General features: G+C 53.1%; 1 protein-coding gene across 2 annotated transcripts; it reads left to right on the forward strand.

The window, feature by feature from the left end:
- Positions 1-144: 144 nt before the first annotated feature.
- Positions 145-23,285, forward strand: PCSK7 (proprotein convertase subtilisin/kexin type 7). Of its 2 annotated transcripts, none has more exons than XR_012066629.1 (17): positions 145-269; positions 1,793-1,914; positions 2,382-2,861; positions 3,585-3,719; positions 4,311-4,476; positions 5,534-5,624; positions 6,542-6,596; positions 7,053-7,191; positions 8,055-8,155; positions 10,423-10,590; positions 11,002-11,109; positions 11,555-11,657; positions 19,678-19,834; positions 20,359-20,453; positions 20,692-20,773; positions 21,229-21,322; positions 21,523-21,565. XR_012066629.1 is itself a non-coding variant. In XM_072953964.1 (17 exons), the coding sequence occupies exons 3-17, from the start codon at positions 2,394-2,396 to the stop codon at positions 22,251-22,253; spliced, it is 2,334 nt and encodes a 777-aa protein (XP_072810065.1). In that variant the 5' UTR covers positions 145-269; positions 1,793-1,914; positions 2,382-2,393; the 3' UTR covers positions 22,254-23,285. The 2 variants fall into 2 exon arrangements, 1 of the variants encoding a protein (XP_072810065.1); XM_072953964.1 differs by lacking the exon at positions 20,692-20,773 and adding an exon at positions 21,918-23,285 and having other exon boundaries at positions 21,523-21,640.
- Positions 23,286-23,404: the final 119 nt, after the last annotated feature.

Genomic DNA, 23,404 nt, shown 5'->3' on the forward strand with positions numbered 1-23,404 from the left:
GCCCCTCTTGAAGATGCCACGAGAATTCGGGGCGGTGGGGCCCGCCGAGGAGCGCCCACCACACCCGCACGCTGCTCTGTCGGTGGAGGATGCCCAAAGGAGCCTGCTCCCTAGCGCTGGTGGCTCCCGGCCGGTCCGCCTGGCCGGGGACCCGCCGCTGATTGGCTGCGCCGCCGAGCGGAAGTGATGCTACTGTCACTGGCTCCTCCGGCTCCCGGGAAGCCGCGAGTTTCCGCAGGGAGGCGGCGGCAGCAGCTGCGGCCGGGCCGGTGAGTTGGGAACTCGGTGGGGGTGGGGCATTGGAAGTCGGGTGGTCTAGAACTGGGCGCAGCCGATGTCTGAGGATGAGGGAGCTGCCCAGACGGCGCCTTCGGTCCCGGCGTGGGGGAGTCCAGGGAGACGGAGTCCCGGGGTCGTGGATTCCAAGGTAGTAAGGGTCTTCTTAGGAGAGGGGCACATTTTACGGGGCAGTCGAGGCCAGGGTGGAGGAAATCAATGAAACTTGACCGCTGCACGCAACCTGGTTTCTAGGAACTGGGTGTAGAGGTTGCGAGGACAGTCTCTTGGGAGCAGAATCTTGGACTCTGGGCTGCCCGTATCATTCCTTTTCTCTCTTGACACCTAAGAGCTGTAAAGACACGCCTAGCAGTTGGGTGAAGTTGAGATCTGCTTTCAGAGGGTTTAAGTTTCCCTTCCCAGAAGCCTGGGGTGGGGATGGAGGTGAAGTACTGCTCTGCCAGGGGGAATGGAGGAAGAGGTGGTCAGCTTTCTTCTCTCTTCCGGAAATCTATGGGATCTACTGAGACTGAATGAGCCTGCCTACTTAGGTCACTCTCAGGCTATCTAACGAGATTTTCTTTTGCTTAGTAAAGTATGTAGACTGGGAAAGACACCTGAATATCTTGGGACAGTGGAGGCTGCTGGAGGGCAGGCAGGAATTTGCCTGGGAACCTAAAAGGAAAAAAGAGATGTGAAATGCAGCTTTTTGGAGGGAAGTATTAGGTGGTGGAAGTTCCCTTCTCCTTTACCAAAGAGACTTAGATAGAATACCCACGTTTCTGTAATGTGTTGAGACTGACCCATTTGGGTATGTGTGTGGGTACTAAGCTCTGCCTCAGGGTGAGCCCCATAGAGAGCAGATGCTTCTGAAGGAGCCCGGCAGCCTATGGGTACACAGGTGTTCCCATTCACCTGTCTCTGTCCCCACAGATGCCCACCAGTTCTCAACTGGCCTTCTGTCAAACCATGGGTGGCAGTCCCAGGTTTGGAGCTTGAGCCCTCGCTTCTAAGCCAACTTGCTGAGCTAGTGACTAAGGGTAGCCCTTTGTGCTGCTTTGCATTCATTCCTTCTCCCCAGGGTGCTCATTGGCCGCCTGTTCAGTTTTGTTTGCATTCTCTGATTTTCCCCATTTCCCCTGCCTCCCGCCTACCCTTATTTCCCCTGGCATCCTTCAGAGATACAGAAATCAGGAAGTTAACTACCACTTGGATTTCTGGGACACAGTACTTTCAAGAGGGGTTTTTGGTAAGAGTTCAAGCCCTCTTCTAGACATCCAATGAAAAGAAAAGAGGGTGGTGGCGTGATGGTTAAGCAAAGAAGGAGGGTTTCTGGGTTTCGTACTGATTTGGCCTTACTGTTTCAGTTCAGTCCCAGTCTATGACCTCTTTGAGATTCTTGGAAATGATACTTGATCATTGGCAGTTTCTTTGGTCACAGGTCCTGGAGTTTATGGCTAGCCTCTGCTTGCTCCCCTGGCTTTGGAAAGACACGTTTCTTTTCTTGGGCCTACAGGTCTGCCATCTGTGCTTGGAGTCAGCGCTGTTCACAGGGAGAGTGATGCCCTTTCTCCATTTGCACAAAATGAGCATGAGGTGGTTAGCCAATCCAGGAACTCGACCTCACTCAAAGACCAGGTGGGAATGAGGCTCCACAGTGAGGGAGTTAATCTTCAGGACAGTGGGACTGAGAAGTCATCTGGGGGAAGTTTTCTGTCCCCTCTAAATAAAGGAGGAGGGTCTCTTCTAAAGAAATGTCGTGACTCTGCCAGGAGTTTTCAGGAGTGATGAGACCTTTGAGCCCTTTTCTGGGCCACCATGGGGAAGAGCAGTGTGGTGCCTGTTAGCAGCTGGACCTGCTGCTTGATTATCTTGTGATAAGCATGCTATCGAGGTAGCCACTGGGGTTAATGCGGGCCCACACTCCCCACTAGGGGCTTATCCCTGGGGATAAATGTAAATAAAAAGAGAGAATCAAATGTTTAATGATTTAAAAGGTGTGGATTAAGGGTTTCCAGGTGTAATACATAGATACTCAGTTTCCCTCTCGGATTTCTGCAATTATCAGCACTCTTATCTCTGATGTCCTTTCTCTCCATCTACAGCCTACTGCTCTGATGCCGAAGGGGAGGCAGAAAGTGCCGCATTCGGATGCCCCCCTGGGCCTGCCCGCTTGCCTCTGGCTGGAGTTAGCCGGGCTCTTCTTACTGCTTCCCTGGGTTATGGGCCTGGTTGGGGCAGGTGGGCCCAGGGCCCAGGGTCCAGGGGGGCTAAGCTGGGCTGTGCATCTGGACGGCCCCAAAGGCGAAGGGGAGGAAGAGGCGCTGGAGCAGCGGGCAGATGCTCTGGCCCAGGCAGCAGGGCTGATGAATGCGGGACGCATCGGGGAGCTCCATGGGCACTACCTTTTGGTCCAGCCTGCTGGGCACCAGCAGGCCCGGCAGGTAGCAGCCCTCCGGCAGCAGGTGGAGGCTGTGCTGGCCAGGCATGAAGCTGTGCGCTGGCACTCAGAGCAGAGGCTGCTCAAGCGGACCAAGCGCAGCGTCCACTTCAATGACCCCAAGTACCCACAGCAGTGGCACCTGGTGAGTCCAGCCCTGCAGCTTCCCGCTTCAGATAGCTAGGTCGGGGGCGTCCCGTGCTTTGGTGGGCTTTTGTCTGCGTGACTCCAGTAACCCCCATCCTTTGCTTGAGGAGACATTTGTAGGGGTTCAGTGGTGGGCTTCATCCTCGACTCTACGCCCCTCTCCCCTGTGCTCACTCCTAGAGAGCCAGCAGACTGCATTGTCAGGGGGTAGGTGCTGGGGCAGGCTGCCTGGGCTGCCTGCCACTTACCAGCATGTGCCTTTAGGTGAGCTGCTTAACCTCTCTGTGCCTCAGTTTCCCCCTCTGTAAAATGGACATTTTTAATGGTTGTGGTTAAATGAAATATACATTGTACCTGATGCGTGGGAAACACTTTGTGAGTTAACTACTAGCGTTATAGTATATAATGTTCATAAAATATGTAGTATATGGCACGAGAATTGTACTGTCCGACCCTTAACCCTAGACATCATTTCCCCTTTTTTGCCTGTGAACAATGCCAAGCTTTCCTGAAGACCTACATTGTGGCAAAGCTCTCACCTGTCTCTCCTTGGCTCTGACTCCACTTCCACCTGCTAGTCCACAACCTATCTCTGGCTCCTTGATGGCAGCCAAGAATGGAAAGGGGCTACTCGCTATAACTTGTCCCTCTGTGGGCTGTGCTGTGCATCACTGGATTCCCAAGGCTCGGAGAATAATTCTGAACCCTGTTTCTCTTACAGAATAACCGGCGGAGCCCCGGCAGGGACATCAACGTGACGGGTGTGTGGGAGCGCAACGTAACCGGGCGAGGGGTGACTGTGGTTGTAGTGGACGACGGCGTGGAGCACACCATCCAGGACATCGCGCCCAACTATGTGAGCAGCCCTGGGGCAACCTGCCCCGCCTGCTTGTCTTTACCTGGGCCCTGACATTGCCTCAGACTCGTCCCCTTTCTTTGAGGCCACTGGGCCAAACAAAAGGGCCTGCGAGGTGGGGGAGTCTTCACCTGCTCCTAGTCCCCAGCCAGTGTTCCAGCCTGGCAGTTAAGATGCAGAAAGTGGCTCCAGCTCAGCAGGGGAGAGTGTCCTGAGCGACACTTCCTGGTTCCTGCTGCCACTCCCTGTCCTGGGGAGTAAGGAGTGGCCCATGCCAGCGACTTCCCTCTCCAAACAAGTTCTGAGCACCTTCCGCTCTCTAAAGCCTGGCCTTCAGGTAGCTCTCAATCCCCTTTTTTCCAGCTTTCCCAAGCACATTTCTGTAATGGCCCAGAGAGAGGTTTGTGGAGAGCCATAGCACTCCCCAGTTCGGCCCCAGTGTGTCCCGTCTTCCTGTCTCATGGCCCACGTGGCCTGCTGTGCTGGCTCCGAGCCCCAAACCCCCAGCTCCCTGCTCTCCCTGAGCTCCAAGACCTGACCCCTTGTAACCGGTGAGTGACCACTTGTCACTCCACCCCTGCAATGTTTCAGAGTCCCGAGGGCAGCTATGACCTCAACTCCAATGACCCCGACCCCATGCCCCACCCAGACGTGGAGAACGGCAACCACCACGGCACGCGGTGCGCCGGAGAGATCGCTGCTGTGCCCAACAACAGCTTCTGTGCCGTGGGGGTGGCGTTCGGGAGCCGCATAGCAGGTACCTTCCAAGCCAGCCTCACAGACACATCCTGTGTTGAGTCTTCCTTCTCTGCTCCTTTTGCTTATCGGTGTTGTCTCTGTGTTGAGGTTTTTTTGGGGGGTGGGGGGGTAATCAACTTTATTTATTTATTTTATTTTAACGGAGGTACTAGGGATTGAACCCAGAACCTCGTGCATGCTAAGCATGCCCTCTACCACTGAGATCTACCCTCCCCACTCTGTATCTTCGTAATTTACCACTTGCCTCCTCAGCTGCCCTCCTTCCTTGACCCCCTGTCTCTGGAGGCTCCTCTCCCAGTTTCCATGTCTCCCAGCCCTTCTGATGGTCACTGTCTGCTCTCCATCCTTCCAAGAGAGCTGAGCAGCTCTGGTCCCTGCTGGCAGTGGTTCTAGGGCTCCTTTGCCTCTTGGTTTTTGTCCATCAAGGCGGAAGGTGAAGGAAACAAATGGGGATGCCCTCCCTGTGATTCCTCATAAACACTCATAAAAGCTGGTATGGCCTTCACTGCCTGGGTGTCCTACACTTGTGAGGTTGGACTGGGGTGGCTGTGTTTTTCTTATACACCAGCAGAGGTCAGCAGCCCTCTCTGGAAATGGGGCTACAGAGCGAGCCAGAAACCTTCAGGGCCCAGCTCCCTTCTGAAAGCTCCGTTTATCCCTGTGTGATGACCAGGGTGTGACCCACCCATTTTAGAGGGTGAGAGTGGGCGTCCACGGGAGTGGTAATGGTAGTGAGTGCCATCTATTGAACACCCTCCATGTGTCTAGCAGCACAACAGTGTTTTATGGTTAAGGATGCACTTAAGGTGGGAACCTGGGATCCCTGCATTCTATCCTGTGCCTCTTCCCACTCTACCCCATGATCCTTAAAGTCTAAGATTTAACACTACATTAAAAAAAAATTTCTGGAGATGTACGTGCCCATGGTATAAAAATTCAAAAAACATCCAAGAGCACTTAGAGGGAATAGTAAGTCTCCACACAGGCCCCCACCACCCAGCTGCCTGTCTAGGGAGCAGCCTTATTGAGGAGCTGGTGTGGCCTTCACTGCCTAGGTATCCGGGTACTGGATGGACCCCTCACAGACAGCATGGAGGCCGTGGCATTCAACAAGCACTATCAGATCAATGACATCTACAGCTGCAGGTGAGACAGAGCCAGGAACAAGGTGAGAGGCCGGGGCGCTGGGCGCATCCTGCAACCAGAGAACAGCAAGGTGGGCTGACTCGGGCAGGTCCCCGCAGGGAGAGGCTGTAAGTCCACTGCCCTCATCTCTTCAGACCCCAGCCACTGGGTTCTCAGTCTTAAGCCCCACATCACCCCAGTGATCAGGTCGCCACATGAGAAGTGCTCCATCCTGCCTCATATTTATTTATTTGAGTTATTAAACTCAAGGTTCTGGAAGAAAGTGGGCATTCCTCTCCAACCACAGCTGAGCTGAATACCCACCACCGATCCCCACCACCCCCCACATAGAAATGCTCCTGCAGATTCAGGCTATGGTTATGGCGGGGAGGGGCTGGTGATAAGGAGGAACTGAGGTTGGGCCGCCCCCACAGCATTGATGGTTCCCGTTCTTCTCCAACCAGTATCTCCTGTCAGTCCATGACCTCATCCACAGTGTACTTTTCCTTTTAGAGGAAGAATAGAGAACTCCTCAGACCTGAGAGCTTACACAGATTGCATACTTCTTCGCAGGTGCTCTGCCTTCAGGCCTAGTGTTAGTTCCCTAATTGGGAGAAGGGTGGCCTCCCAACCCTCTCTACCAGTATGTACTGTCCCCTGCCCCCTGGGACCTGAGAAAGGGTTTTTATGGGGAAAGTGAAGTAGCCCTAAACTGGGAAAGTTTCCAAGGAAAAGAACCTTAGCACGTACTTCCGTTTTCCGCTTTGGAGTGAGGGCCAGACCTTTGACCCCTGTGTGCTTTAATTGAGGGAGTCCTGTGCTGGCGCCCTGGGGAGGAGGAGAAACGCCCAGGCGGAGGGGCAGCCGCTAAGACTGGGGAGTCTGGGTGGGCAACCACGGCCTGGCTCTGGCTCTTCCCACTGGGTATCTCCCAACAGCTGGGGACCAGATGACGATGGAAAGACAGTGGACGGTCCCCATCAGCTTGGGAAGGTAACTGGGAACCACACAGAGGCTTTGGAGACCTAAGACGCCCTCTTCATTCAGTTCCTACAGCTGCTCCCGGCCCACCTCCATCCGCAGTGCCAGACCTGCGCCACGTGGCCTTACCACCTCCTTTGGGGACGAGCACTTCTAACTTGGGGTGGGAGTGCGGGGGACACATTCTTAGAAGTGCACCAGTGCTTTGAGATTGTTTGCTTTTGTTTTGTGCTGGGCTCCCCGTTTCCGGCTCCACCCTCTCTGATAGCAGAGCACATCTGGCCAACAGTTGTTCCACTGAAAGCTTCCTCCCGCTCTGGTGTCCACCTTTAAATCTCTGTGTCCCATGCCCCGTGTCTTTGAGCCCATTTTTCTTTTCCTTCTAGAAAGGGAGGTGAGGGCGGCTGGCAGGATGGTCGGGGTCTTCCTATGAGCTCCTTAACGGACCCGGGCGTTTTTGCTCCTCAGGCTGCCTTGCAACATGGGGTGATTGCTGGCCGCCAGGGCTTTGGGAGCATCTTTGTGGTCGCCAGTGGCAATGGGGGCCAGCACAACGACAACTGCAACTATGACGGCTACGCCAACTCCATCTACACCGTCACCATAGGTAGCGGCTGTGTCCCACTGCGCGTGCGCCTGCACCTGTGAAATTGTGTGTGTGAGAGAGAGAGAGAGACTCAGTGTCTGGGTGTGTGTGTGTCACTCAGTCATGAGGGGACCGTGTCTCTGGGTGTGTGTGTCACTCAGAGGTGAGGGGCCCATGTGTCTGGGTGTGCCCCCTGCTTCCCAGTGTCTATCTAAGTGTGTGTGCATAATCTCTCCTCTTGAGGCTCTGCCCTGCTCTCAGAGGATCTCAAGACCCCCTTACCTGGGAGCATGTTCAACCCATCCTCTGGAGATACCCCCCACCCCGGCCAAAAACGCCCACAGGTGGTTAGACCTCTGCTCTGTACCTCCTTACCATCCATGGGTCACCTCCCTCCTCCTTGAAGCCTTCCCTGACCCACCCCCCTGACCGGCCTAAATTAAATGCCCTTCTCCTGTGCTCCCCACCGTAGCTCTGACCAGCCCAGTTGTATTTGTTCACTTACCCAACTTCCTCCCTTGTCTGTAGGCTCCTTGAGATCAGGACTGTGGCCTCTTCCCATGGCCCCAGTGCCTCAAGCGTGTGACTCACAGTAGGTCAGTGATAAGGGCTGAGGAAGACGCACGTGTGAGTGAATGAGTCGGTACTGAGGCCGAATGCCCCCAGTTTCAGCCTGGAGCCCATTGAAAGTATAGTCTTAGGGCACAGAATACCCTCTGCCATTTGAGGTGGCCTGTTCAGGTGAGGATGTGGGCCCTCTGAGGCACTTGGGCCACTGAGATCATTTCTTCAATTCAGGACAACCTCCCAGATGATAACTCAAAGATGACTCTAATGTCATCAGGCCCTTATCTCAGCTCCCATGTCCCTGACTCTGCCCCCAGGTGCTGTGGACGAGGAGGGACGGATGCCTTTCTATGCGGAGGAGTGCGCCTCCATGCTGGCAGTCACCTTCAGTGGTGGGGACAAGATGCTCCGGAGCATTGTGAGTGTCCCCCTGGTCCCCACTCCCTGCCCCCACCCACAGGCTTCTCTTCCCTAGCAGGTCTGTGCCCCTAAGGGTGTGCAGCTGTTGGAAGGATGGAGCTGAGGACTCTAAATCTGTGTCAGTGGTTTTTATCTTTAAATTTTTAACTTACAAACATAGTGGTATAGAAATTACCAAGCATCCCATTGATTAAAAAAACTTCTTTGAAATGCCTTCCTTTGGTAGAATGGGAGCTTTGGCTAATTTCTGTGGGCTTAAAAAAAAGATCATCATTCTATTGCTTTGCAGCCCTTATGTAAATACTGTGAGTTCTGGTCATGTTCTTTCATCCTTGGGAGTAAAGCTAGTGGTTGTCCTCACAGAATGGGCGGGAAAAGGAGTCAGGAATGTCTCAGCCAGCCCGAGAGACAGCTCTTTCTTGGAGCTGGAACTGGAGCCACAGCAAACGAGAGGTTGGGGCGGGGAGTGGAGCTTCTCAGGCTGTGGGAACCTGTGAAAGAATTCAGGGTCCAGCGCCGACACCCGGCTGGCCCAGCTCCATCCCGGCAGGTTCAAGCCAGGTCCCTGGACCCTCGTCCTAGAGCTCCCTGCCTGTGTCCACGCCTGTGATCTGGGCACAGGGGGCTCTCGGGAAGAGCTGGGCCGGAGCCAGGCAGTGTCGGATTTCTCCAGTGGCCCAGGGTTGGGAGGTCTCTCTGGGGCCATTGGGAATTAGGCTGCTTTGTCTTCCTCGGGGTCAAATTCATTTTCCAAAACTGAGATTTTGTTTTGCCACTAAATGACTGCTGGTCAACACAGTGTTCCCAGGTTCTGTGCCAGATGACCCCAGCCCACCCCACCCCCAACCCCGGGAGAAGGGAAAAGGGAGTGGACTAAAAGGGCAAGAGGCTTTGCTCAGCTGGTGGGGGGTCTGGGTGCAGAGGGCACCACCCCTACCCCAGGCCAGGCTGGTCGGGAGGACGAGCAGGGACTGTCCGAGCAGAATCCTAGGGAACGCGCTCACCCCGGGCCCTTCCCTGCCCTTTCCTGTGGCTGCCCAGGGGCTCCTGCCACTCTAGGCAAGTTCACAGGCCTCACAGCTACACACTAGACTGTCACTGTGAGGCTGTTTCCTTAACAGGAAAAAACCAATCTGCTCCCTGGCAGAGACCAGGCTTCCCACTCTCATTGAGACTACAGCCTGGAGTGCTTTCCCCTCCTCTTCTGTGAGTGCGTGGTGTCTGAGTGAAAATGACATCTCTTGGCAACTGCTGCAACAGCTGGAAGGCAAACAGTCAGGAAAAGGGAGGAAGGGTAGCTCTTGGCAGAAGTTAGCACCCTCGTCTCTGACCCAGGAGAGAAGTTTGGAAGTAAAAGATTTTCTGGTCTTCACATTGGCACTGCGTGCTAGACCCGGAGTGCCACATCGTGGAGCCGATGTAGGGAGAGCCCTCCTCAGCTAAACCGTCTGTGGCTCCAGGGTTGATTAGAACATGAAAAGAACTTGGTGCCAGACAGATGCCATGTGTGTCTCCAGGCAACGCCCCACCCCCACTGTCACCTCCCAACTCAGGACCACAGGTAGAGAAGGGGACTGGAGGAAACCACCCCAAGGCACCAGGCCCAGAGCAGGGAGGCCTCTTGGCCTGTCGATCAGCGCAGGTGGGGCAGGCAGTGTAGACGTTGCTAGGCCCATGCCGAGCCCACGGGTGGGCAAGGGGGCAGTTTCCTTTCCCTGGGAACACACTCCCTTTATTCACACTGATGTCACTCCAGCCCCTATCGCTGAGCTGCCAACTTGGATTTCCTTGAATGGTGCCGTCACTGTTGTCCCAGCTCCAGCTGGGGCCCAGGGGCTCCCCAGCCACTTCCTCTGTCTTGAAAGGCTGTAGGGGTTGGAGGGTTGGGGGCTGGGGAGGTGGGTAGAGAATTTGGTAAGGGGTCATCAGAGGAGCGGGAATCAGGAAACTGTCCTCCACACATGGGGCCTCTCCCCTGCCTCCATCCCCTTTCCCCCTACAACCAGACCCTCATCTGTAACACTTTCATTTTTATTCCCCCTTTCTCACTTCTCCAGAGATTCTCTTTTGAGGCCTGGAAGGATGAAGGATCTCCTTCATCCTGACCTGCCAGCAGGCCTCGCTCTGGTCTCTCGCAATGGAAGGGCTCCCCTCCCCTCCCGCCCAGAGGCTGGTTCTGAGGCCCGGTCCTGCGCCCCCTCTCTCCATGGCACCTGGGAACTCAGTCTCTAACTCAGTCCCCCTCCACTCCATCCCATTTCCCAGGTGACCACAGACTGGGACCTTCAGAAGGGCACAGGCTGCACGGAGGGCCACACAGGGACCTCCGCTGCAGCCCCTCTGGCAGCGGGCATGATAGCCCTGATGCTACAGGTGCGGCCCTGCCTCACGTGGCGTGACGTCCAGCACATCATCGTCTTCACGGCCACCCAGGTGAGATCCTCGCAGGACAAACGGCCTGGCCCCGCCTACCCCAGAGCTTTGATTATAAGGACTTGCAAGTATCAGGAGGCTTCAGATTCTAGAGGTCCCAAACCTTAGGGGCCAAATCCCTCCCAGAGTTACATGTGTGTGGAACAGATGTGGGGACCCCATCAAGACCACAGACCTAAATTCGTTTGTCCCCGTTCTGCTGCCACCATTTTACCTGCAAAGGAGCGCTCCAGCCAGGCTCCCGGTGTAGAGGCAGCGATGGGATATCACGGGACTTTGACCCTTTGTCCAACTTTCCTTGGGGAATCCATTCCTAGCAGCCTTGGTGGGAGAGTCTGGACGGGATCCGTCAGCAGGGCGAGCAGGGAAACCTAAAATCCCAGGGGCTAACCAGGACCTCTGTCCTCTCAGTACGAGGACCGCCGTGCTGATTGGATCACCAATGAGGCGGGCTTCAGCCACAGCCACCAGCACGGGTTCGGCCTGCTCAATGCTTGGAGACTCGTTAACGCAGCCAAGGTGAACAGGGAGAGGGGGTCCTGCATGCGGTGACCGAGAGTTGGGGCTGAATGACAGAGCCTGTGACATTGTCAGTGCTTAATGAATGTTGATGTCGTCTGAGAGCCATTTTACAAATGAAAAAGCAGGTTCAGCACTATAGTTAAAGTTTCTAAACTACTGGTGGAGAGTAAGTGGGCCTGAGTCCTGTGTGGGCCCCTTGGGTGCTCTGTTTCTCCTCTGCCACCCTGGACACAGCATTTCCTCTGGTGCCTTGATTTGGTGCCATAGTGAGCACTCCAGGGTGTCAGCAGAAGCCTCCAGGGTGTCAGCAGAAGCCTCAGGACTGAGAGAAGATGATGAGGAGGCGAGAAGTAGAAAGGGCTGGTTCCTAAAGATCAAGTGATGAGAGTGTGTGTGTAAGATCTGTCTTGTTGGTTCATTCGCCCACCCCTTCCTTTAACAGGTCTGGACGTCAGTCCCTTACTTAGTGTCCTACGTCAGCCCCGTGTTGAAAGAGAACAGGGCTGTCCCGCTGTCTGCCCGCCCCCTGGAGGTCCTGTGGAATGGTAAGTAGTCAGCAGAAAGGGGGTTAATCCTGGGCCTGAGGTTTGGGGCGGGGTGATGGAGAAGTTAGACTCATCCTCCCTGCCAGGTCCTACCCCCTTCCTTTAGGAGCTGAGCTCCAGCCAAACCTGTGGAGTTTTCTTTGACCATTTTAGGACATGTTGCTGCTTCTGAGTTGGCTGGCCCCCTGGCTGCTTAAACAAGACCTTTCTCCCGAGTTGCTGGTGGTGGGAAGTTGCTGCCGAGCAACCGATTAGAAAGGCTGGCGGGAGGGCCGGGACTGGGACTGGGACTGGGAGACAGGCGAGAGCTGAAGGATGTTCCATTGAGTTCCACACTAGGAACTTGCCAGGCGATTCTTCTCAGCCCAGTAGCCTTTGGATGATGTAAAAGGGTTGGGGGGTTCTTCCTTTGGTTTGCAGGCTTGCCCGAAACAGAGGGTCAGATGGGATCTGCTGGGGGTAAGACAGGGGAGTCCACGGGGGCTTCCTAGACTGTGGTCGCCCCCCCTCCACCCGCCTCCACTGCACCCGGGCCACCAGGGTTGTCTCTTGTCAGTCAGAGATGCAGTCTTATGTTGAGCAGGGAGATTGAACCCCTTCCCAGAGGAGAGGACAGCCGGACTGGGATATCGTGATAGAGGACTGTCTGTCTGCAGATTTCCCGGGGTTCGCACTGGAGAATTTTCTCTACCACCAGTTCCTTGGGGAATTTTTCCCTCAAGGAGTTTTAACAAACAGAGTCATTCACTACTTTTTTGTGAAGATTGAAGCATGTCATGCTTTGTACCCAAACGGAACTTTGTCTTCACTTTTTCCATCCTCCTAGGAAGCAATCAAACCAGAGTAATGGCGAGAGGAGGAATGGCCAAAGATGGGATCTCGGAAGGGAAGGTCCGGGCAGCTCCCCTTGGGCGGAGGTTTCACTGGGAAGAGTTCCATTGTCTCGCTCCCCAACCATGTCCAGCACTTGCCCAGTTTCCCTCTACGTGGAAGGAAATCCATGGCTCGGTTCATTGCATTTTCCGTAAAAGGAATGCTATCTTGGAAAGGGCATGAAGCCTCAGCCCAGGCAGAGGAGAGCAGGAACATTCCCAGGAATGCAGTTCAGTAGGAACCCCAGGGCTTTGTGCTCGCCTGTCTCGGAGACAGTATGCTTCTTAGCTTTGACCTCCCATCTAGGGCTACTTCCTCTCATTTGAGAAACAGAGTAACCCACAGTCGCATCCATCCAACAAGGGGATTGACTTAGAATAGGGTTAGGGTCCTTTCCAGCTTCACCATCCTCTGCTTCCCACCAACCAGGGATGTTCCCCGGCATGTGGACAAACCTCCCTCAGTATAGAGGCATCTGGCAACTGCCTGTGTGTCACTAGGAAGCAAGAGAAAGAAGGACAGGTTGTCCTGGGCGGAGGAGGGCAGGAGATGGGATAGTGGAGAGAGTAGGATGGAGAAAAGGGGGGTAGATACTCAGGGAGTTTTGCTGATGGAACTTCATTGGTTTGGAGGGCGGTAAGCAGAACTGCTGATTTCTGAGGTCAGCAAAGGTGGCTCCCCTCTGTAGTGACTTCATTCACCCCCGAGCAGACAACAGAATGTCCAAGCTTGTGGGTGTGCTTGGAGGCTCCAGGAAGTATGTCCAGTTCATGCAGAGCTGAGCAGCTCAGTCCCGGACAGTCAGGAAACCTCTTCCCCTGTAGCCAAGCGGTAGTCTTTTCCCACCAAGACCCGGGCAATTCAGTGTGCAAGGGCTGGAAAGTGAACTCTTTGTAAGGCAGAGGGAGTTGAACATCCTGAGATGGAAGAGGAGGTGAAATTCCACTAAGACTCCAGAGCCGTGGTGTCCAAGAGAACTTCCCACGATGATGGAAATGTTCTCTGTCTGGGCTGCTCACATCACGTGAGGCTACTGAAGACTTAAACACGCGGCTAGTGTGGCTGAGGAACTAAATTTTTCTGTTATTGTAGTTGAATGTAAATAGCCACGTGTGGCTGGTAGCCACCTTCTGGGGCGGGGCAGCTCTGGAGCAAGACAGCTTGTCTTTTCTCCCCTTTGGCAGGAAGATGTAGGGGGAAGGGGATTGGGGCCCCCCGGTTCCTTCAGCTCTGACTCTGGGTCTGAAATCTCTACCAGAAGGTAGGAGGGAGGGCAGGCTTTGGGGGGAATATCTAAACACAAGGGCGCCTGTGTGGATTTACTGAAGATTCCTGAATGTGGCTTGCAATTACCCTCTATCCTGGTTCGCAGTCCACATGCCGGTTCCCCCCTCCTCCCCCTGCCTCTGCTTGAGTCCAGTTCCTTCACTTCTCCAAATCTTCCCCTCCAGCTCGGGCTTTCCCTCCACACAGATTCACCCTCCTGCCTTCAAAGCCCCCCAGCACTTGTTAGGAAGCAAACTGAAGTCCCTGCCACCCTCCAGCCAGTAAGTCACCTTTTCAAATGAATTAACCAAAGCAATTGCTGACCTGTATCACACCCGCTCCACCCTTCATGGCCACAGATTTCCTTCACCACTCCCGGCGCCCCTTTCCTGGTCAGACCCAGGGCCAGCTCACAGCTCATCCTTCTCTGCCTTCTTGTCTGACCTTGTCTGACCGGACTAGCGGGGCCTGTGTGGCAGCCTCCCTCCTCCTCCAGCTGCCTGCCATGACCTGCTTTGCATGGCCCCCTCCTGGATTCTCTGCCCTGGGGAACTTGGTCTTTTTTTTTTTTTTTTAATTGAAGTATAGTCAGTTACAATACCACAGAAATACAAAAAACCGTAAGAAAATACTAGGAACTTAGTCTTTTTGTTCTCTCTTCTCACTACTCCCAAACCACCCGTGCCTCAAAGGCTCATCCCACATCCTTGATCCTCCCTCTGCGTTTGCTTCCTCGACTGTGCAGCTGTGTTTGTGGCTTCAGCTCTCCACAAATGATTCCTAGATCAACATCTCTTACTCTGATCTGTCACCAGTGAGCTTGGCAGGGGGTTGGCGGGTAGAGATTTTTGTAGCTTCCATAAGATTATGAGCAAATAAAGCCCTAGGATCTTACGGTGGGGGAGTTGAAAAAGACCCCAACTTGCCAAAGGCAAAACAGTAATAATGATGACCATCATCGACTAAGACCTGAGTGCTTTTTATGTTCCAAGTGCTGCTCTTAGTATTAGCTCATGTAACATACTGACTCATTTAACTCTAACAATGTAATTCTTGTGTTCTCACACGCGTGGCTGCCCCAGTCCCTGTACACACCAACAGGGACAGGCATGTATGCAGCACACCGCTCTGCACACCTGCCAACGCAGACAAGCTCTCACGGGCCCTTTTGGGATTCCATCCTGTTCTGTAGTGGTCTGCAGCATGTCACTTACTCTCCGTTAGCCCCGTATCTGCCATGTTAATGCTCCCCTCCAGCTACGCCAGGAATATTTTCCTCCGTCTTTCTATTCCTAAATCACTGTGTGCTGTTGATTTTTTCCACCAATACACTACACTTAAAATGTACACAGTTTTAGATGTCATTATCGCCTCTCAAAAACCAGCTCTCTTTCCAAGCTGCTGTCAGTTCTGTGAGTGCCATCCCCATTCCCTGGGCCCCCAAACTTGAAACTTGGGAGTTTTCCATCTGTCTATATCCCTTGCCTCTCCCTAGGACTTCCCCTGCAATTTAGTCTTCCATTTATTTTTCTGGTATGTCTCTTGGTTGATTGACTCACTCATTTTACAAGTATGTGAGACCTACCCCATCCCAGGCACTATACTAAGTTCTAGGGATTCAGAGATAAGGCATGATTCTTGCCCTCAAAGAGCTCACAGTCTGGGAGGGAAGACAGTCCTGCCTGCAGGTGGAACACAGGGTTACAGGCACTGCCATACAGATGACGCAGTTGCCTCCTGCCACCAGGGAAGACACAGGAGGGTTCTCAGAGCAGCTGTGGCTGACCCGAGTTCTACCAGGTACACTGGTCAGGAGATGAAGCGAAGAAGGGACATCCAGGAAGCAGGGGCAACGCATGCAGAGTCCGTAGTGTCTTCAGGGAATGCAAGTCGAGCGATGTGGCTGGAGCATGGCTTGTGAGGGGCAGAGGAAGACCTGAAGCTGGGCTGGCAGGACCACGTAGAACTGTGTCTGCCATGGCAAGGAGTTCGGCCTTTATCTTGGGGTCCGTGGGGAGCCTTTGAAGTGAACTGTCACCAATTGATGTTGGCAGTTAGGGAGAAGGAGAGCAGTCAGAGAGATTCCCAGGGCCTTACCTTTTAGAGATACATGCAAAATCCTCACTGATGCAATGATATAATGCCTGGGGATGCTGTCAAAAGAATCTGGGAAGGGGAGGAAGTGGGGGTCATCGATGAAACAAGATTGACCATATATTGGTAATTATTGAAGTGAGGTGTTGAGACCATCTATTCTCTCCATTTTTATATATGTCTGAAATTTTCTATAGTGCAAGTTTATATATAAATGTGTGTATATATTTATATGTGTGTATATATATGTGTGTGTGTGTGTGTGTATCTTTTGTGTGTATATATATATGTTTTTAGCTTGAATAACTGGTTAGATGGTGATGCCATCACATGAGATTAAGAACGCAGGAGGAAGAACAGGTTTGGGCAAGGGCACGGAGTATGAGGGACTGAGGAAGAGAATTTTGGCCCTGCTGTGTTTGAGGCTTCTGTGCAACATCTAGGGGTGGTAGCCAGAAAACAGTTGAATAAATAAGTTTGAAGGTCTAGACTGGAGGCCATGGTTTGGGAGTCACCAGCCTAAAAATGGAAGAAAAAGGTCTGGGAAAGAATGAGATCACTAGGGTTGGGGGGTAGACAAGGATAAACGAGGACCTAGGACACAGCCTGACATTAAAGGGGTGGAGAGGAAGGGGGCCCTCAGAAGAGAATGGAGAAGAGATGCCTGAGAGGTTGGAGAAGAACCAGGAGGGTGGTGTCACGGGAATCTAGGGCAATTCAATGAGAAAGGGCAAGTGGACAAGGACTGAGGGCGTCCCTGGTTTATCAAGGAGGCCATGGTGACTTTAAGAACACAGTGTTTCAGTGTATTCATGGGAGCAAGAGCTAGATTGCAGTGGGTTGAACAATTCACGGGAACAGGAAAAGGATTCCGTTTACAGATGGTAAATTGAACACATGCTTTTATCTCTGCTTTCTCCCAAAACTTCACCAAAGTAAGAATAAAGGAATAAAAGTGGTCTAAGCACAAGGACAAAGAGAATGAGAGAGGAGACCACAGCAAATGAGAGATTTCAACACATTTTTGGAAGATGGAAAATGACTGGAGAAGTGAACAGGGCTAAGAAAATTGCAAACCCAATACCTGCAAGGGTGATACTAACAACAAGCCCATTCATGCCCCAGAGCCCCCAGAGGCTCCGGACTCGGAGGCCCCATGTCCTGCAGAAGACAGAGATGAGGTATGAGACTAAAGTGAGGGCTCCACTAAAAGGTAGACTCCCAGGTGTCTTGTCCCATCCTTGGTAGCCAGGTGACGGCCCCTTCGTTATCCAGGCAGGAGCTGGGAAATTTATTCTCCAGAACCCAGGACCCCAGGTACAGCAGCAAGTGGGAGACAGAGAGTGTACCTTAAATTGATAAGGCATGAAATATAATGGGGACATCTCACAGAGAAGGAAAGTAACCTAATTCTCAGAGCTAGCAAATGGCAGAGAGGGATTTGAACCCAGGCCGGGTGGCTCCAGAGCCCATGCTCTTAACACTAGTAGGCGGAAGGGAAAAGTTGAGAAAGGGTTTGTTTGTCTTTCCTTTGTCATAGGAAAGACGTAAGCAAGAAGACCCAGCCAACGAGAGGTGTAATCGGGCTGATCTGGTGTTGGGCTTTGGCCAGAGGCTTATTGTGAAAGGAAAGGGAGCTTGAGTGTGTAAATAAGAGAGTGTTGGAGGGATGGGCTCTGGGATCTTAGGCAGTTAGGAAAGGAGCTTGATGCATCTCTTGAGGAGCAAGAAAATGAAGGGGCCAGGAAGGCAGGGGAGAAAGTGGAGAGGCAGGAGGTCACGTTCTGAGAAGGTGGGACATCGGCTTCCGTGAGTTGACAGAGTTAATAAGAGACACACCTGCACACAGACATGCCCAGAGAGAGGTCTGGAAGGATGCTTAACCAACGTGTTACCAAGAATTGCGGGAGCCTTTCTGTTCTCATTTGTGCCCAACTACTTTTCTGATTTGTCTTCAATTAATTTGTGCTGCTTATGTAATAAAACCCACAATGGAAGTTACTAAACCATTCGTAAGCAAAGCAGTCCCAGGTGATGACAAGGCCCGGGGTCTGGCCGTGGGAGTCTGTGCTGACGTGGGATGGAGGGAGGTCTGTGCAGGTGAGGCGGTAAAGGGATGTGAAGTGATGACATCAGGGTAGGTAGTCCTGGTGAACACTGGTGTTGCAGTGGATGACGGGAGGTGGTCCTCTTCCCTGACGTGAGCGCAGTGAGAGAGGGCTGAGCGGGAGGCCGGGAGGCACAGAGTCTAGGAAGGACAGACGGGGAGTCACTGGGAGCCCTGAGCCTTACCTTTCCTCTTTCTTCATCGTTCCCTGAGGTCGCAATGCCTCACCCCTAGAAGAGGCAGTAGCATTTTAGCTGGTCTTTCTGCCCCCCTTTTTTCCTTCCTTCTCCGATTCAGCCTACCCTCAACTGTTAAGAGTAACCTTCCTTCAGCACTCCTGTCCTGGCTCATTAATCTGTAATAGCTCTCAGTTGCTTGTTTAAAATAAAATTTTAAAGCCCTTCCCATCCTAGGTCTCCTGCCCATACTTTCAGCAACTCTCTGAGCCGCTTCATCTGTGAAATGAAGGTGTTGGTCTCTGCTTTGCCTGTTGGAATGAATTAGCGGAAGAAAAGTTGCTTTAGAAAGACTCATTTCTCATTGCAGCCTAATTGCTTAATATTTCCCAATTGAGTCTTCTACGTCAGTAGCTGTTTTGTTTTTTTTTTTAACTTTTTATTTTGAAATACTTACAGATTCACAGGAGGTTGCAAAACAATGTTCAGGGAAGCCCTGTGCACCCTTCTCCTGATGTTAATGTCTCAAACAATTCTGGGACAACATCCAAACCAAGAGAATGACATTATTCAGATTTCACCGATTGGACATGCACTTGTATTTGCACGTGTCTGTGTGTGTGTGTGTGTGTGTGTGTGTGCAGTTTTGCCACACGTGTAGCCTTGTGTAACCACCATCACAACCAAGATCCAGAACCAAACCATCCCAAGACTCTGTGTCAGCCCTTTAGGGGCACAGCCATCCCCTCTGCCCCATCCCTAGCGCCCGGCAACCACTAACCGTTCTCTGTCTCTATGGCTCTGTTATTCATGAGTATTATGTAAATGAAATCATTTACTATGTATGCTTTTTTTGTATTGGCTATTTTCGCTCAACAAAATGTCCTTGAAATTTATTCATTTCAGTCGATTTTTTTTAAAAATTGTGTATTGCCTTCAATATGAAACTTGTTCATTTCCACTTCTGCCTGTACACATGCCACTTCCCCTTCTAGAGTGCCTTCTGCCAACGCTCTCGACCAGTCTGTGTTCATTTCCTTCTGCAGAGTGTGTCTCCCTGCTGTGTGCCTAAACCTGTCTGACTCATCTCTGTTCTACCATCAGTTATGTACATGCTTCATACCATATCATTTTCCACTTGAAAGAAGAAGGCAGAGACCGTGTCCCACTTACCTTTATATTCCCGGCATCTGTTTTGGTGCCTTAACTGTAGGAGGTCCTCTGTAAATTATTCTTTGGATGAATGAATGATGGAAGTTGCTCCATTTGGTTCTTGTATTGTGTCTTGGGGATATGCTGTCTTCCCAACTAGACTCTAAATTAGGTTGTAAACTTGAAAGCAGCGACTTTCCATTTATCAGTGTCCGCTAGGCCCCACTTAGGGTTGCTGTAGACATTTGTATGTGTCCTCGGTGAGTATGTGCCTCTGTGTCTGTTGGGGTGAAGTGAGGGCAGAAGTGTTGATGGGGCTGGTTTCCCAGTCGCCCAGCCTGACTTCCCACAGTCAGCAGGACGGACCTGGAAATGTCGGGGCTGAAGACCCTGGAGCACGTGGCAGTGACAGTCTCCATCACTCACCCACGACGCGGCAGCTTGGAACTGAAGCTGTTTTGCCCCAGTGGCATGATGTCCCTTATCGGCGCCCCCCGCAGCATGGACTCGTACGTACACGTGCCCTCACCTTCTGAGCTCTCTTTGCAACAAGGGCCTTTTCCAGAAGTGGACACTGGCATTGTCCTGAGCTACCTTGGCACCAGCTGATGTGGGCACCTGACTTATTACATGCTTTGTTCAAGCACTTATAATACGCTCAGCACTGCATTTTACATATGCTTTCTCTCATTCTTACAAGAACCATACAGAGTAGACTTTGTCACCTCCTTTTACAAATGAGGAAACAAGCCACAGAGCGAGTAAGTGCCTGGGAAAGTAACAGTAAGCCTAGATCTATGGGACTCCCAAGCCTGTGTTCTCGGCACACTTGCTTTTTCCCATACACCACAATGACACAAGTACTCGTCCCCTGAGATCCCAGGAGCAAGGGACAGCACTTGAGGACCCTCACAGCCGGCCCCCCTCCCGATGGCTGTAGGTCAGATAACTGCTACACCAGTAAGAAAATGTCTCTGGGCAAAAGGTCAGTTCCCTGCTCCATCCCTCCCTCTTTCTTCTGTCCTTGCCCCAGGGATCCCAACGGCTTCAACGACTGGACCTTCTCCACTGTGCGGTGCTGGGGGGAAAGAGCGAGGGGGACCTACAGACTCGTCATCAGGGATGTCGGTAAGCCTGCCTGTCCCTCCAGCAGGGCCCTGTCTCTCATGGTTGTCATCCGGTCCCTCTGGATCTCAGAGTCCCCTCGGAAAGTGTCCCAGGTGGAGTACATAGGGTTGCCCTTGGACCAAGAGGGTAGATGCCAAGAAGTATGCCCCATCCAAAAAGTGGGCATTGATACCTAAACTTGTTCATTTATACTACCTCTCATATTCCTTGGCGAAGTGACTGATCCATTTTTCCTCAGGATAGCAACAAAAATTCCTTGTTGAAACCACATTTCAAGTTCTTTCACATATAACCATCTTCCGGCCAGCCCTGGTAGGCAGGTAAGGGCAGGACTAATTTTCACCATTTTTTTTAAACTGAGGCCCACCCAGAGGTTTGAAGTGACTTGTGTGAGGTCATGCAGTATTTCAGTGAAGAGACTGGAAATTGAACCCAACTCCCCCAACTTCCAGCCAAGTTAGGGATTCATCACTGGACTGGTGGTTTTCAAACCTTTTTTTAATTTAGCAGAGGACTTTTTCTTTTCCCCCAGCAAAATCCCAGCTGAAGCCCCAAAATGTGAAAGAGGCAAAACTTCTCTGCTTTGGGGTACCACCTCTCACCTTCCCCCTTTCTGTTCCGCGGGGCACCCCCAGAGGCACGTCTGCAGAACCCCGGGGTCACTGGCCCGCCCTTGTGGTCTGAGTCCCTTTAGGGGGCGGGGCAGGCGGGGCCTCTGCTGTTCGAGTGGCCACCAGCGGGCTCGGCTCACGGGCTACCCCACTTGTGGCTCTAGGAGATGAGACGTCCCAGGCCGGCATCCTCCGGCAGTGGCAGCTGACCCTCTATGGCTCTGTGTGGAGTCCAGTGGACATCAGGGACAGACAAAGGTAGGCACTTATCAGAGGGAAGGGGACTCGTGGGGTAAGGGGACAGAGGCCACTGAGGGTGCTCCACCTCCCTGGGAACGCACGGCGCAGCCCTCCCCTTCTTGCTATGGGACTTCTGCATCTGTAAGGCGGGAGGATGTACAAGGCAGATGGTAGAGGAACCGAGTAGGGCCCGTCCCTGACTCCCTTCTCCTCCACAGGCTTCTAGAAAGTGCCATGAGTGGAAAATACCTGCACGATGGCTTCACTCTGCCCTGCCCTCCTGGGCTGAAAATTCCCGAGGAAGATGGTTACACCATCACCCCTAACACCCTCAAGGTACTAGGGCCGAGACTCAAGCTGCAGGCGGGCAGGAATGTCCCGGGGAATTTAGTCCTCCGTGGGGGACTCAAGGCGACTTGGAAAGTGAGAAGTCAGGAAGGCCTGAGTCCTCACTCTACTGGGCTAACTCCTTGAGGGGAACAAGGGGAGCGGGGTTGTGATGAGAGAGGAGGCCCCTAGAAGGAGGGGCTTGAGCTCATTGTTCGGGGCAGAGAAAGGCTGTAGGCTTTTGGGAAGCCATCCCTACCTGAACAGGTGTTTGACTTTCCCCCAGACCCTGGTGCTGATAGGCTGTTTCACCGTCTTCTGGACCATTTACTACATGCTGGAAGTATACTTGAGCCAGAGGAATGTGGCCTCTCACCCAGTTTGCCGGAGTGGATCCTGCCACTGGCCCCAGCGAAGCCGAAAAGCCAAGGAGGAGGGGACAGAACTAGAATCAGTGCCCCTTTGCAGCAGCCAGGATCCCGGCAGAGTCGGGACAGAGAGCGAGTGCCCTCCCACCACCTCCGGGCTCCACGCGCCGGACCTGCTGGATCAAGGGGACTGGGGCCTGCCCCAGCACCTACCCCTAGACCTGTTGCAGGGGAAGGAGGAGCAGATTTGCTGACCTAAGGCCTGACAGCCGACATTGGACAGGCTCTTCCTTCCTAGGACTGGGGAAGCTTGGAAAGCTGCTCCAAAGTCCCAGGAGCTCTGGGGAGAAGGCAGCCCCGATGCCCCCATCTGGGACCAGAGGCCTAAAGAGCACCCTCTGGCTAAAGACTACGCTCAGGGAGGGCAGGGGCCTTCTGAAGGTACGAGTGGCAGAGGAGTGGTGCCGGAGAACAGCCTGGCAACAGCCACAGGACCGTCCTCCAACCAAACAGGAGCTTTTGGGGAGCGGGTTTGGATGAGGGACTGGCGCCCCCGCTGGGCAGGCCTCCGTCCTCATTCCTCCGGGGCAAGCCAGGGGCCTGGGTCACGGGGACCCTCACCTGTGTGTGGCCAGAAGAGCATCTCAGCCGAACCATCACTGGGGTCACTTGGGAAGAGGGCTTAGGGGTGGAGGCTGGGAAGAGCCCTGGATATACCTGTCCTTTTAATGACCCAGGGGCCAGAAACAGCTGACTCTCCCCTTCTCTCCCTCACCTTCCAGCCTAAGCCTTCCTTGGACCTTGAACATATTGGTGTGGCAGTCAGCCCTTAGCTCAGCAGTTGCCCTGAAAGCAGATGCCTCGTTATCCCTGATCAGAAGCCAACCTGGAACACAGCCCTGACGCTGTCAACCGTCACCCCCACCCTTCTTCCTGAAGGATCGGTACGACTTGCCTGGCAAGGCTGGGGACAGACATGGCCCCCAGGCCTGGGCTGCTCCAGCAGGGGAGTCTGTGGCTGGACTGCCCCTCCAGCCCTGCGACCACCCTGTCTTCCTCTGCAAAGTGCTCAGGGAAATGGCCTTGCCTGCCGGAGGCCGGCCGTCTGCGGACAGGCTGGGCCTCTTCCTCCCCTTCTTGACCTCCTCCCCTCTTCTGAGCTGGTTGATTGGTTTGAATTTTGTTGTTGTTGTTTTTAATGCTTCAAATTGGGTTTTCTCTTTTCACAGCAACATTTTGTTGAATTTTTTCTGCACACCTTTTCCAAAATAAAGACCTTCCACACAGTCCTGCCCCTGCCCATCTCCTTCCCTCCGCCTCCCCAGAGCTAACTCAAGGGGCCTGGTTGCTCCCCTTTCCCTTCAGTCCCCAACAGTCATTCTCCTCTTCCACCCCCTGGCATCCT

Source organism: Vicugna pacos, chromosome 33, assembly GCF_048564905.1.
Source record: "Vicugna pacos chromosome 33, VicPac4, whole genome shotgun sequence".
Classification (NCBI taxonomy): domain Eukaryota; kingdom Metazoa; phylum Chordata; class Mammalia; order Artiodactyla; family Camelidae; genus Vicugna; species Vicugna pacos.

Bases quoted from the DNA above. Each gene is read 5' to 3' on its own strand.
- PCSK7 (XM_072953964.1), top strand. From the start codon at position 2,394: ATGCCGAAGGGGAGGCAGAAAGTGCCGCATTCGGATGCCCCCCTGGGC. The intron at 3,720-4,310 runs GTGAGCAGCCCT...GCAATGTTTCAG, and splicing joins AGGACATCGCGCCCAACTAT to AGTCCCGAGGGCAGCTATGA. The intron at 8,156-10,422 runs GTGAGTGTCCCC...CCCATTTCCCAG, and splicing joins ACAAGATGCTCCGGAGCATT to GTGACCACAGACTGGGACCT.